The following is an 11,783-nucleotide window of genomic DNA, read 5'->3' as shown; positions in this document are numbered from 1 at the left end:
ACGGGCAGCGCCCTGCGGGGTGGCTGTGCCGTAGGGGGCGCTGCTCCGTGGATCAGACGGGCAGCGCAGTGCAGGGTGGCTGTGCCATAGGGGGCGCTGCTCCATGGGTCAGACTGGCAGCGCAGTGCAGGGTGGCTGTGCCGTAGGGGGCACTGCTCCATGGATCAGACAGGCAGTGCACTGCAGGGTGTCTGTCCCGTAGGGGGCGCTGCTCTATGGATCTGACGGGCAGTGCAATGCAGGGTGGCTGTGCCGTAGGGGGTGCTGCTCCATAGCCTGGCAGGGCAGTGCTGCGCAGTGGGGGTATGAAGCTGTTGGAAGGCAAAGCTCCAGGTACAGCTCTTGTTCTGGGGCAATGCATGAGGCCGTTGTAGCCTGAGTGGGTTTGGTCCCTGCAGGTTCGAGATGGGGCGGATTTACACCTACATCGGGGAGGTGGTGGTCTCCATGAACCCCTACAAGCAGACGCAGCTCTACGGGAAGGACGTGATCGAGCAATACCAGGGCCGAGAGCTGTACGAGCGGCCGCCGCACCTCTATGCCGTGGCCGACGCCGCCTACAAGGCCATGAAACGCCGAGCCAAAGACACCTGCATCGTCATCTCAGGTCTGAGTGGGCGGGGCAGCCAGAGCCCCTCTGTCTGTCCATCCGTCCGGCCCACACATGCACTCACGTAGGAGCATGTATCCTGATTCCTGCTTCCTCTGTGATTTTTGTCAGCGCCACCCCTTGGCGCATCGCTACGACATGCTGGACTCCCACCCAGCTCTGCCGAGCACCTCCGTCCCGGCCCAGAGCCCCCTGCTGCCCCTGTCCTTGTGCCATCTGAGGCCTATTCTGCAGCAGCCCCAGCTGGACCAACCCTTGACCGCCTCGACCCCACGTCCTCCTGGAATTCTAGTCTTGGCTCCCTCTAGAGCTGGAACCCCCAAGTAGCTGGAGTCATCTGGGGCGGCTTCAGGCTGCGAACAAACGTCCCCTCAGGATCGGGCTGGCAGCGCTGCACCCACTTCCCCTTGCCCACAGGGCACCTTGGAAGCCAGCAGTGCAGCGATGGCAGGGCTCTGGCATTGCCCACCCTCCTCCCCCAGGTGTCACCTTGCTCCCCCCCCATCTGTTCAGCTGGGGGTCACACTTTCCCTGCGAGCTCAGCGGTTCAAATATGGCCCAGGTTGGCCATGCCTGGCCATCCGCGAGCTGAGTTCAGCAGCCTCAGGGCAGTTCCTAGTGGCCACAATACTGACAGCCCATCACCAGCACATCTGCATGGGAACAGGCCGCGGACCCTCAGCTGCCCCCACCCAGCTGACGGGGCCCTGCCAGGCCAGGGCTGGGCACAAGGGACGGCTGGTGGAGGCTTGTCCTCCTGCAGGCTGCGCTGGCACCGAAGGCTCCGTGCTCCAGCCCTGAGCTCACCAGCCGCCGGGGTCGCAAACCCCATCCCCTAATGACCTCCCGGGTGTGTGCCGGGGCGATGGGCGTTAACCTAGGGCAGCAAAGCCTCGCCCGTCCTGCTGTCCTCTTCCCATCCTGTCTGTCTGTCTTGCAGGGGAGAGTGGTGCTGGGAAGACGGAAGCCAGTAAATACATCATGCAGTACATAGCGGCCATCACTAACCCCAGCCAGAGGGAAGAGGTGGAGAGGTGAGAGGTCACAGCAGCACTGGCCCGTGCACTGGGCTGGGACTCAGGAGACCTGGTCTCTGTTCCCAGCTCTGCCCATGACCTGTCGGGTGACCTTGGTCAAGTCCCTTCCTCCCTGTGAACAGCTGCCGCTACCCTGAGTAGGTGGCAAGTGCTGCGGATCGTCCCTGGGTGCAAACAGGAGGGGGGGCTCGTCTGTGGCAAGCCCATGGAGGCGCCAATCCCGATTCTGGGGGTAATGCAGCCTGACCCCCCCCGTGATGTTCCCTTCATTGCTTCCCGCCCGGCCCAGGGTGAAGAACGTGTTGCTCAAGTCCAACTGCGTCCTGGAGGCCTTCGGCAACGCCAAGACCAACCGCAACGACAACTCCAGCCGCTTCGGCAAATACATGGACATCAACTTCGACTTCAAAGGGGACCCCACCGGCGGCCACATCAACAACTACCTCCTGGAGAAGGTACGGCCCTGGGTCCCCTCCGGGGCTGCCCGAGCAGGGAGGGGCAGTGGCAGGGGGGAATGGAAGCGGGGGGCCGGTAACATGCACTGCTGGGTGAAGAGGATGGAGGTGGGCACCATGGGCCCAGTGCTCGGAGCAGCGCCCTTGCGGCACAGCATTTGGCTGGTTCGCGTGCGGGTCGGGCCGCAGGGTCTGGGTGGAAGAGGCCGAGAGGATGAAAGGCATCCTGGGAATGTCAGAGACTAAGGGCAGGCCTGGGAGGCAGTGGAAAGCTCGGGCTTTGCCGTAATTCACCTGGCCGTGCCTCCAGGCCGGGTATGAGCCTCGAGCCCCCTCCTCCCTCGCTAGGGAGATGCCGTCACCCTGGGTTGGAAGATCCCCTCTCCTTTTAATCCGGGCTGTGGTAAGGGGCGGAAGGACTTGGTTCCTCCTTAAATCAAGGACCATTTGCTCACGGTGTCCTTCATCGATCCCAGGGCCAGAAGGGACCGTCGTGATCATCTGGTCTGGCCTCCTGTCTAGCCCAGGCCAGAGACTGCCCCACAATCATTCCCAGAGCAGATGGTTTAGAACAGGGGTAGGCAACCTATGGCACACGTGCGGAAGCCGGCACGCAAGCTGATTTTCAGTGGCACTCACACTGCCCGGGTCCTGGCCACCGGTCCGGGGGGCTCTGCATTTTAATTTAATTTTAAATGAAGCTTCTTAAACATTTTAAAAATCTTATTTACTTTACATACAACAAGAGTTTAGTTCTATATTATAGATTTATAGAAAGAGACCTTCTAAAAACGTTAAAATGTATCACTGGCACACAAAACCTTAAATTAGAGTGAATAAAGGAAGACTCGGCACACCACTTCTGAAAGGCTGCCGACCCCTGGTTTAGAAAGATCTCCAGTCTTGATTGAAAGATTGTCGGTGATGGTGGCTCCACCTCGGCTTTTGGTAGATTGTTCCAATGGCTAATTACTCTCACCATCCAAAACTGACACCTTCTTCCCAATCTGAATGTGTCTAGCTTCAACTTCCAGCCATCCCACGGCATCAGACTGCAGCACCCGTTGTTAAATATCTGTTCCTCATGCTGGGACTTAGAGGCTGGGATCAAGTCACCCCTTCACCTGGTGGGGGACAGAGATGTTGCAGGGCTGAGAGACCCAATGAGCTGTGCCCGGGGCAGGCCCAGGCCTGGGGAGCAGGTTCAGAACATGGCTTTCGGGGGAGATAACTGGATGTTTTCCGAGCAGATCGGCCCTCTCCTGGCTGCGCTGGGAAGTACCTAGCAGGCAGGCCCAGGCCTCGGGAACACAGGGACCCTCCCTAGATCCCTCAGCACGTCCTGAGCAAGCAACTCCTCTGTCATTTGTTTGTATTTGAAGGAGAGCAGGGGCCTTGGTTCTCCACATGTGAAGCCTCCTGGTTCAGCTCCATCCTGGGGGGCGTTAGCTGGGCTGGACTGGCTGAGAGTTCCCACCTGGCCTAAACCCTAGAAATCGCGGTGTGCTAGCGCGGTCCCCAGGCCCTCCCGTCACAGGGCGGCCTGCCCCTTTCTGGGCCAGGCAGCCCTGTTCAGTTATCAGACCCGGCTGGGAAGGGCTCTGACGTTTCAGCGGAAGGGCTGAGAGATCTCAGATGGAGGGGGCTGCTGGAAGGAGGCTGGCCCCAGAGCAGGGGAAGAGATGGCAGGGGAGAGGCATCTGGGGCCTGCAGCCTGCTGTGGTCGGGGGAGTGGCCTTTGGGCCTTGCATCCAGGTGTAGTACCAGTCCTTGCTGGGCTGGGAGACAGCCCAGTGGCCATCATCTCCTAAGCATCCAATGGCCTGGAGGTCACGTGGCCCTGCTAGGGGGGCTCACGCTAGAGATAGTGTCGTCTAGTGGTGTGGGCTGGGGGTCAGGAGACAGGCCCTGGCGTGCTGTGGAACCCTATCATGTCTGGGCCTCACTTCCCCCGCTGGAGAGAAGGACGCTGACCTGCCTTTGTCAAGTGCTTTGAGATCCCCCCAGGACAGGCGCTCCCCGAGTGTGACGTATCCTAGACCCCGTGCACCCCAAATGGCAACAAGCCCTTCCGGTGACTCTACCGGAGCTGTCTCGCGCGTCTCCTGTTTGGTTCTTCCGCCCTTCTCGGTGACAGGCTCCGTTCCGATCCACTGCCTCCCAGGCCTGCCCTTAGTCTCTGACATTCCCAAGATGCCTTTCATCCCAAAGCACTGCACACACAGAAATAGCCTCACCCCTCACTGGGATGCAGCCACCTCTGGGGGGCAACGCAGCAGCTGTTTACTAGCTTAGGGCAGGAAGGGAAGACGGCTGTTGGATCCACGCTGCAGGGGGAGTTGAGGCGGACAGGCTGTAGCGACTCACCGGCATTTAGCCAGGACACTGGAGTTAACGCCTCTGCTCTCTTGAAAAGAGAACCGGCTCTTGAACGGTCCCCGGTGGCCAGGACCGCGGCGAGGCCTCCCACCCAGAAGGCCAGGACACTGCTACATTGCTGCATGAACCTCGAAGGGCTGGTTCCATCCTGCAGCAAAATAAGGCACAGGGAGGAATCGGCCCTGTTCCGGCAGCCAACGCTCTGGGTGTGGACTTTCCTTTACCAGGGACCGGCGTGTCCTTTAAGACGAGGGGATTTCTCTGGTCTCACCAGCCCGTTGTCTCTGCTTGGAGCAAATCTGGCAGCTGGCGGTGACTCCTTAGCGACCGGGGCCGAGCTGGATGTGCCAGCACGGGACCCACAGTCATGGGGCGCGGCAAGGACCGGCCTGGGGCTGCGAGACGCGGCCTCCCCAGGCACTGACTTCCTCTGGGTTTTCCCTTGCAGTCTCGCATCCTCCACCAGCAGCCGGGCGAGAGGAACTTCCACTCCTTCTACCAGGTGAGTCGGGGGGAATCCTGGTGCAGTCTGGGGTGCGGGGGGATCCCCGGGAGGCTGCAGGGTTTGGCTCCCTAGGGGAAGGGGCAGGGATAAGGAGGTGATTCAATAAAGACGACTGACAGATGGGATGTGCGCCCATCAGTAGCAGAGGGAAATGCCGCCAGAACCCACCCAGGTCTCTCTAGTGGGGCCCGCTGCCAGTCCGGCTTCAGCCAGGGCCTCCAGGCTTCCTGCCCCCAGCAGTGAGCTTGGGGACAAGCTGCAGGAACATCAGGCTGCCCTGGCAGAGCTGGCCTGCTGTGCCACTGGTGCCAAGGCAGCAGGGATTGGCTGGGGGTGGTGCCCAGGCAGAGCCAGCCTGCGTTGAGTTCATTGGCACCTTTAAGGGGTGGCAGCAGCCCAGCCAGCCGCAGTAAAGAGAGGGAGGAGGAACAAGGGGGAGGTGGGGACGGTTCATAGGCCCCCACCCCACCAGCCACAGGGGCACATCCCGTGGGTTTCCTGCCAGTTGTGGCCAGGCAGCTGTGCCACCAGGTCGGCCCCAGTCCTATGCGCTCAGACCCTCGGATGCTGCCGGGCTGGGGGCAGAGGAGGATCCCGTTCGCCCAGGGAATCTGGCGCTGCAGAGGCCTCGGTGCAGAACGGGGCTGTGCTGAGCGCCGGGACTTGCCGGCGATGCCCCGGTGGCTTCCACTGCTGCTGCACGTCCCTTATTTATAGCGAGCCGGGCCCCGGGCGGGTAACCGCAGGCCGGTGACTCAGAACAGCAGGGGAAGTGGGTGCCGTCACCTTGCGGAGCCACGCGATCTCTGGCACGTTGCAGCCGCCCGCCTCCTTTGGCTCTCGCTCAGCCCCGGCCCAGTAGGGAGCACGTTAACCAGCCGCCCCAAGGATGGGGCCCAGCCATTCCTGTCTCTCCTGCTCCCTCTCCCCCCAGGTCGGGCTGGGAGGGCAGAGCTGAGGCTGCTAGGTAGGGTGACCAGACAGCAAGTGTGAAAAATCGGGATGGGGTGGGGGGTAATAGGCACCTATATAAGAAAAAGCCCCAAATATCGGGACTGTCCCTATAAAATTGGGACATCTAGTCACCCTACTGCTAGGCCAGTTTTCTCCCACCTTCGGCACCACGGTCCAGCTCCTCCTCCTCGCCGGCCAACACCTCGCTACCCTGACCCCCCGTCCTTTCGCTGGGTCTCAGCTCCCTGGGAACACCCACCCGCCTGGGTGTGCTGGGTGAGCTCCCGTGCCTTCAGAGGCCAGCCAGAGCCCCCCTGCCGGGCAGCGGGTGCCAGACATGGCCCAGGTCCTTGCTATCCCCCCATGCCCCGGGTACGAGGGGGTCTCATCCCTGTCTCTCCCCCTCAGCTGCTTCTCGGGGCCTCGGACCCTCGGCTGGTCTCCCTCCATCTCTGCAGAGACCCTGCAGCCTACCGCTTCACCAGCGAGGGCGCCAGCAACAACGTGAGTCCCGGTTCCACGCAAGGGGGGACCACGCCAGGCTGCTCAGGGTTCCCCGAGTGACTGGTGATTGGGGGGCTCAATTGTTGGGCCAGAGACCCGGGCTGAGAATCAGGCCCCTCTAAGGGTCTCAAGTTGGGGCCCCCCCACAAATCACTGATCCCTTGGAAACCTGGGCCCAGGGATCTTCCTGGCCCTGTGCATTGGAATGGGGAAGGCAGGGGCCGGGTGGGTAGCTCGCCCTGGGGAATGGGACTGGGAGCTGCTGCTCCACACCAGAGCCAGCTCTCAGTGCAGCAAAGGCCTGGCTTCCCGACAGGCGCCTCACGGCTGGGCGATCGGATCAGTGGGCTTCCCTCGGCCCGGACAGGTGCAGCTTCGACACTCTGCAGGGAGGGAGCTGCTGGGGCGCTCCGGGACCAAACACATCCCTGGTGTAACCAGGCACAAATCCCATTGACTTCAGTGGAGACTGCAGCCACCTGCTATCTAATGCACCCACACAGTTTCCACCAGGGCTCCCATTAGGCTGAAGTCCCGTCCCCCCACCCCTGGCCGTCCCCCATGGGGGGGCTAATCATAGTTCCTGTGCGGGAGTCTGTAAGCATCCCCGGGTTCACGTGCATCCAGCACCATGAAGGGAGAAAGCCCTGTCTTAAGTGCTAAGCACGGTTCTTGCAGCCCCTGCCTTGAATGTGGGCCATGCCCCTCGCTGGGCGCCTCTCTGCGTCCCGTTCCCCCATCGCACAGAGGAGATGCAGGGCAGGCGGGCAGGTGGCACTTGGAGAAATCCAGCTGGACATGGCTTCTGCTGCATACAGCTCGGAGGGGGCCCCGGGTGCGCCTTTCACCTCCAGGCCAGACGCTGCAGTGCTGGGCGCGAGGTAGATCATCAGTTTCACTCTCACCTCCTGGCTGCCTGGTGGCCTGTGTGAAATGAGTTTGCTGGCTCTCAGCCCAGTCCTCAGTGGATCCAGGGGCGCTGCCCCCATGGGCACTAGCTGCTGGCAAGGACTGAGTCGGCCAAGGCGCTGAGCGATCCCCTTGCCGGTAGAGATGGTCTCTCCGGGGCAGGGGCAGGCACCCTGGGAGGGGCTGTGGGGGCAGGATGCCCAGCATGAACTCCAGCCATACAGCTGGCACCTTCCCCCAGGCTGGGAACCACTCATCTCTCATCTGCTCTTCCCCCCTCCACCCCCCAATCTCCCAGCTGCTGACCAGCGATCAGTCCAACTTCAAGGCCGTGGCAGACGCCATGAAGGTGATCGGCTTCAGCCCGGAGGAGATCAACTCAGTCTACAAGATCCTGGCTACTATTTTACACCTGGTAAGCGATGGCCTGGCCGGCGGATACATCCCTTCCCCTGTGCCTAGCCCAGCCCAGCCAGCACAGGGCTCTCAGCGCCGGCTGTGTTCCGGGTCCACGGGGCCCTTTGAGCCAGCCCAGCCACTCTGCAGGGAGGGGTGTGACCGACCAGGATGGCCCGGCAGGAGTGTCGCCCGGGGCTGGGCACAGGGTCCCCCGGATCGGAACTTGAGTAAGCCCGTGGCAGAGATGGGGGCGGGGTCAGTTTGGGGTACGCGAACCCATTTTTAGGGCTCGGTTCCCACAGCCCTGCCCAGCGTGTGCTTAGCTCCGTGTCACACCTGGCCCAGGTTCGTTGCGGGGGGGAGGAATTTCTTCAAGTTGCGCTGAAGTTGTGGGCCGAAATCTGGAGGGGATCCTCCTAGAGCATTGCCCCCGGAGCCTGCCCAGCCAAACACATGCCAGACTGGTTGGCAGAGGGCTCAAGGGAAATGCACTTCATCAAGCTGAGCTGGGCTCCCCCGGCCCTTCCGGGCGCCCTGGGGGATGCCCGGGCCAGCCACCCCGCCCGGGCCAGCCACCCCACCCGGGCAGCAGATCGAGGCCCAGCACCTGATGGCCCAGGAAGCCAGTGACTCTTCCCCGGGAGGCGGGTGGGTTGGGATTGAGTCTGGATCCGGGTCCTGCAGAGCTTGTGGGTGCTTGGCAGGAGGTTAGCCTTCATGAGGGCACTTAGCAGCGCTCTGGATCGGGCCCCGCCCATGGCCCGGCTGCCAACCTCACTGCACACAGACACGGGCCCGTGGACGTACGGTGCCACGCATGACAATAACCGGGAGGTCTGAGCTACGCTGAGCGGTGCCCGCTCCTCACGGCCCTGTCCCCAGCTCACCCGACTGGGCCCGGGCACTGCGGGTAGGGTTGCCAACTTTGACATATTTAAAAACTGGACACTCCAGCAGGAGTTCTGGAATGTCCCCCCACCCCATCTCTTCCCCCCTGAGGCACTGCCACTGCCCCGCCTCTTCCCTGAGGCCCTGCCCCCTTTCAGTCCTCGCTCCCTGCTCTTCCCCGCCTCCGCCCTGCACCTGGGTCAGGAAGGACCCGCCTGCAGAGCTGGGATTGGGAGCTGCAGCTGCCTGACGCAGGTAGGAGGCGGCCCCAGCTGAGTAGGGGTTGGCTGGGTGATGACCTGGCACCTTCCCACCTCCCCCACCCGCTGTAACCGGACATTGGGTGTCCGGTCAGTAGATCTGACCGGACACTGTCAGGTCTCCTTTTCAACTAGACTTTCCGGTTGAAAACTGGACACCTGTCCACCCTAGCCTCGGGCAGTGCAGTGACCTGACCTGCCTTAAATGTGGCCATGCATATGACCAAGTCCTGGCGATGGGGCCTTCACTCTGAGTCTGTAGAGCCAGGCCGGCTGTGCCAGCGCGTTCTGTGTCCTGGAATGTATCCAGAAACCTGTGGGCAGCCCTGGTGTATTGGCAGAGGCCTGGTCTGGCGATTGAAGCACAGGACTGACTGTCCTGGGGGTGAGATTTGATTCTCGGCCCTGCCATAGGCTTCCTGTGTGGCATGGGGCACGGCACGGCCCCTCTCCCTGACGGTTTCCCCATGCGTGAGGGAATGGGATGCTTGCTTGTCCTCGGTGACAAGTCCCTTTGCTGTCAGTGGGTGCAGCGGGTGTGGCCCCGCGCACCTTTCTGGCCTGTGACTGCGTCCGGGCAGGCTGGTGCCGGCTGACACTGGGCAGGAAAATTGAGCCAACTTGCAGCAAGGAGCGAAGTTTGTGCCACCTCTGACGTGGCACGGGGCGGGCTCTTCACCTGCCTGCCCTACTACACTCTGGGTCCACTCCTGTGGCTGCCCCTCTGTTGGCCCTGAGCCTGGCACCCAGGCACCAGTCACACCTGTGCCGATAGGTGTGAAACACCCTCGTGTTTAACCCCCGGGGTGGACGATGACGTGAGGCGCAAGGGAGCAGAGAATCCGGCCCTGTGTTTCTAGGCGTCGGGTCCGTGCGTGTTTGTCTGACGTCTGTCCATAGTGTGTCCTCACGCGGGGGGTGGGCATTAGCCTCCCTGTGCACGGTGTGTTTTCTGTGCCCACTGAGGAACGTTCGCAAGGCTTAAGGCAGATAGGTACATAAAAGGTTGTTACAAGGAGGAGGGAGAAGAATTGTTCTTCTTAACCTCTGACGATAGGACAAGAAGCAATGGGCTTAAATTGCAGCAAGGGAGGTTTAGGTTGGACATTAGGAAAAACTTCCTAACTGTCAGGGTGGTTAAGCACTGGAATAAATTGCCTAGGGAGGTCGTGGAGTCTCCATCATTGGGGATTTTTAAGAGCAGGGAGGTTCGACAAACACCTGTCAGGGATGGTCTAGATATTTAGTCCTGCCATGAGTGCAGGGGACTGGACTAGATGACCTCTCGAGGTCCCTTCCAGTTTTATGATTCTATGTCCCAGTGTCCCTGGGGCACCGGTGGCTTCCCCCAGCTCAGGCCCGTGCAGGGGGAAGCCGGTGCCCTCTCCCCCGCTGATTGTGTCTCTCTCGATGGATTTCCAGGGCAACGTGAGCTTCGTCACCGAGGGAGATGCCGTGGCGATAGAGAACAGGGAGCTGGTCTCTCAGCTAGCGGAGCTGACCTCCACCCAGCCGGAAAGTCTGCTGAGAACCCTGCTGTACCGCGCGGTGGCCACGGGCGGCGGGGAGGTCATCGAGAAGGGTCATAGTGGCAAGGAAGCCAACTATGCCAGGGACGCCTGCGCCAAGGTAAAGGGGTAGAGGAGCTGGGAACCGGGGCCTGCCGAGTCCCCCTGCCCCTCTGTGTCCTCCTTCCAATCGCCCTGATGCGCCACAGCTCCTGTGGGGGGCGCCCTAGCTGCCCCCTTGCCTTCCCCGTCACTGCCTGCTCGGGGCCAGGCTCCCAGCTGGTACACATGAGCTCGCGGGAGTCATGCTTGCCCCCAGCTACGTGTCAGATTCTCTCTCTCTCCAGGCCAGGCAGCTGTGGGGCAGGCTTCACCCCGTGCTGTGACTGTCACCCTGCCCACAAGGGACTGGGCATCTCTGGCCGCTCTGCGCTGGGCCTGTGGCACCCTGGCTAGTTTGCCATCCCCTGCTGATGGGGATGAGTTAAATGAGGTCACTAAACTGACAGCTGCCGGCCCCACAGCCTGGAGTGGGGCTGTTCTGATGTACCCCACATCCGTCCCCGTCCAAGGCACCCGGGCTGCAATGTCAGGGAGCCTGGGGTGAAGAGTGTGGATAGAAACACAGGCCAGGAGCTGCTCAAAGCCCTTCCCGGGGTCAGCCGCTCCAGACAGCTCCATGGCTGCAGCCATGTGGACGTGGCTGGTTATACCACAGTGAGGATCAAACCCAGAGCCTTCAGCTGCAAAAACCCCACAGCCCCTGTGCTTAAGGTGCATCCTGTCCTGCAGTAGGGTTAAGGCTTATATCCACAGCAGCCACTAGATGGCAGTAGAGTTGCACAGCCATGACATTTCGTCCAGCAGGGGGCAGTAGTGAAACCTGCACCTCAGCCTCCCCCACATGTCCGAGTGCTGACTACCTGTCCCCGCCCCCAGAGGGCGTGGCTTAAGCACGCCCGCTCCTGAAAGGTACAGTGCCCCACACCTGGTGGAAGGAGTTTCACCCTTACCAGCCCCTAGGACTATCTGTCAGGGGGGAACTTTCTGCTTCATGGCGTTTCCCCACCCCCAGGCCATCTACGAGCGGCTGTTCTGCTGGATCGTGGGGCGCATCAACACCGTCATCGAGGTGAAGAACTACGACGCCCGGCTCCACGGCAAGAACACCGTCATCGCCGTGCTGGACATCTACGGCTTCGAGATCTTCGAAAGCAACAGGTAGAGCCCAGCCAGCCACCTCGGGCCACGCAGCCAGCCCGGCTGGAGGCCTGCCCAGCAGGACCCGGCCCTACCCACCGCCTCCTCTCCCAGCATGCACTGGGGCTGGGGTCACGCGTAGGGCTGATGTGCTGTGGCTTGATCCTGGACCGGG

At 61.7% G+C, this 11,783-nt stretch overlaps 1 protein-coding gene across 1 annotated transcript in view; it reads left to right on the top strand.

Annotated features, from left to right (window-relative positions):
• MYO1G (myosin IG) overlaps positions 1-11,783 on the top strand; it is a 61,914-nt gene that overhangs the window by 11,161 nt on the left and 38,970 nt on the right. Inside the window, 8 exon segments of the mRNA XM_026652119.1 lie at positions 399-607; positions 1,551-1,644; positions 1,937-2,102; positions 4,930-4,983; positions 6,349-6,444; positions 7,652-7,768; positions 10,323-10,529; positions 11,484-11,744. Coding sequence (XP_026507904.1) covers positions 399-607; positions 1,551-1,644; positions 1,937-2,102; positions 4,930-4,983; positions 6,349-6,444; positions 7,652-7,768; positions 10,323-10,529; positions 11,484-11,744 — 1,204 coding nt within the window.

Source organism: Terrapene carolina, unplaced genomic scaffold, assembly GCF_002925995.2.
Source record: "Terrapene carolina triunguis isolate 2854851 unplaced genomic scaffold, T_m_triunguis-2.0 Scaffold111, whole genome shotgun sequence".
Lineage (NCBI taxonomy): Eukaryota > Metazoa > Chordata > Testudines > Emydidae > Terrapene > Terrapene triunguis.
The sequence above is the reverse complement of the archived record's forward strand: the minus strand, read 5'-3'. Positions and strand labels throughout refer to the sequence as shown.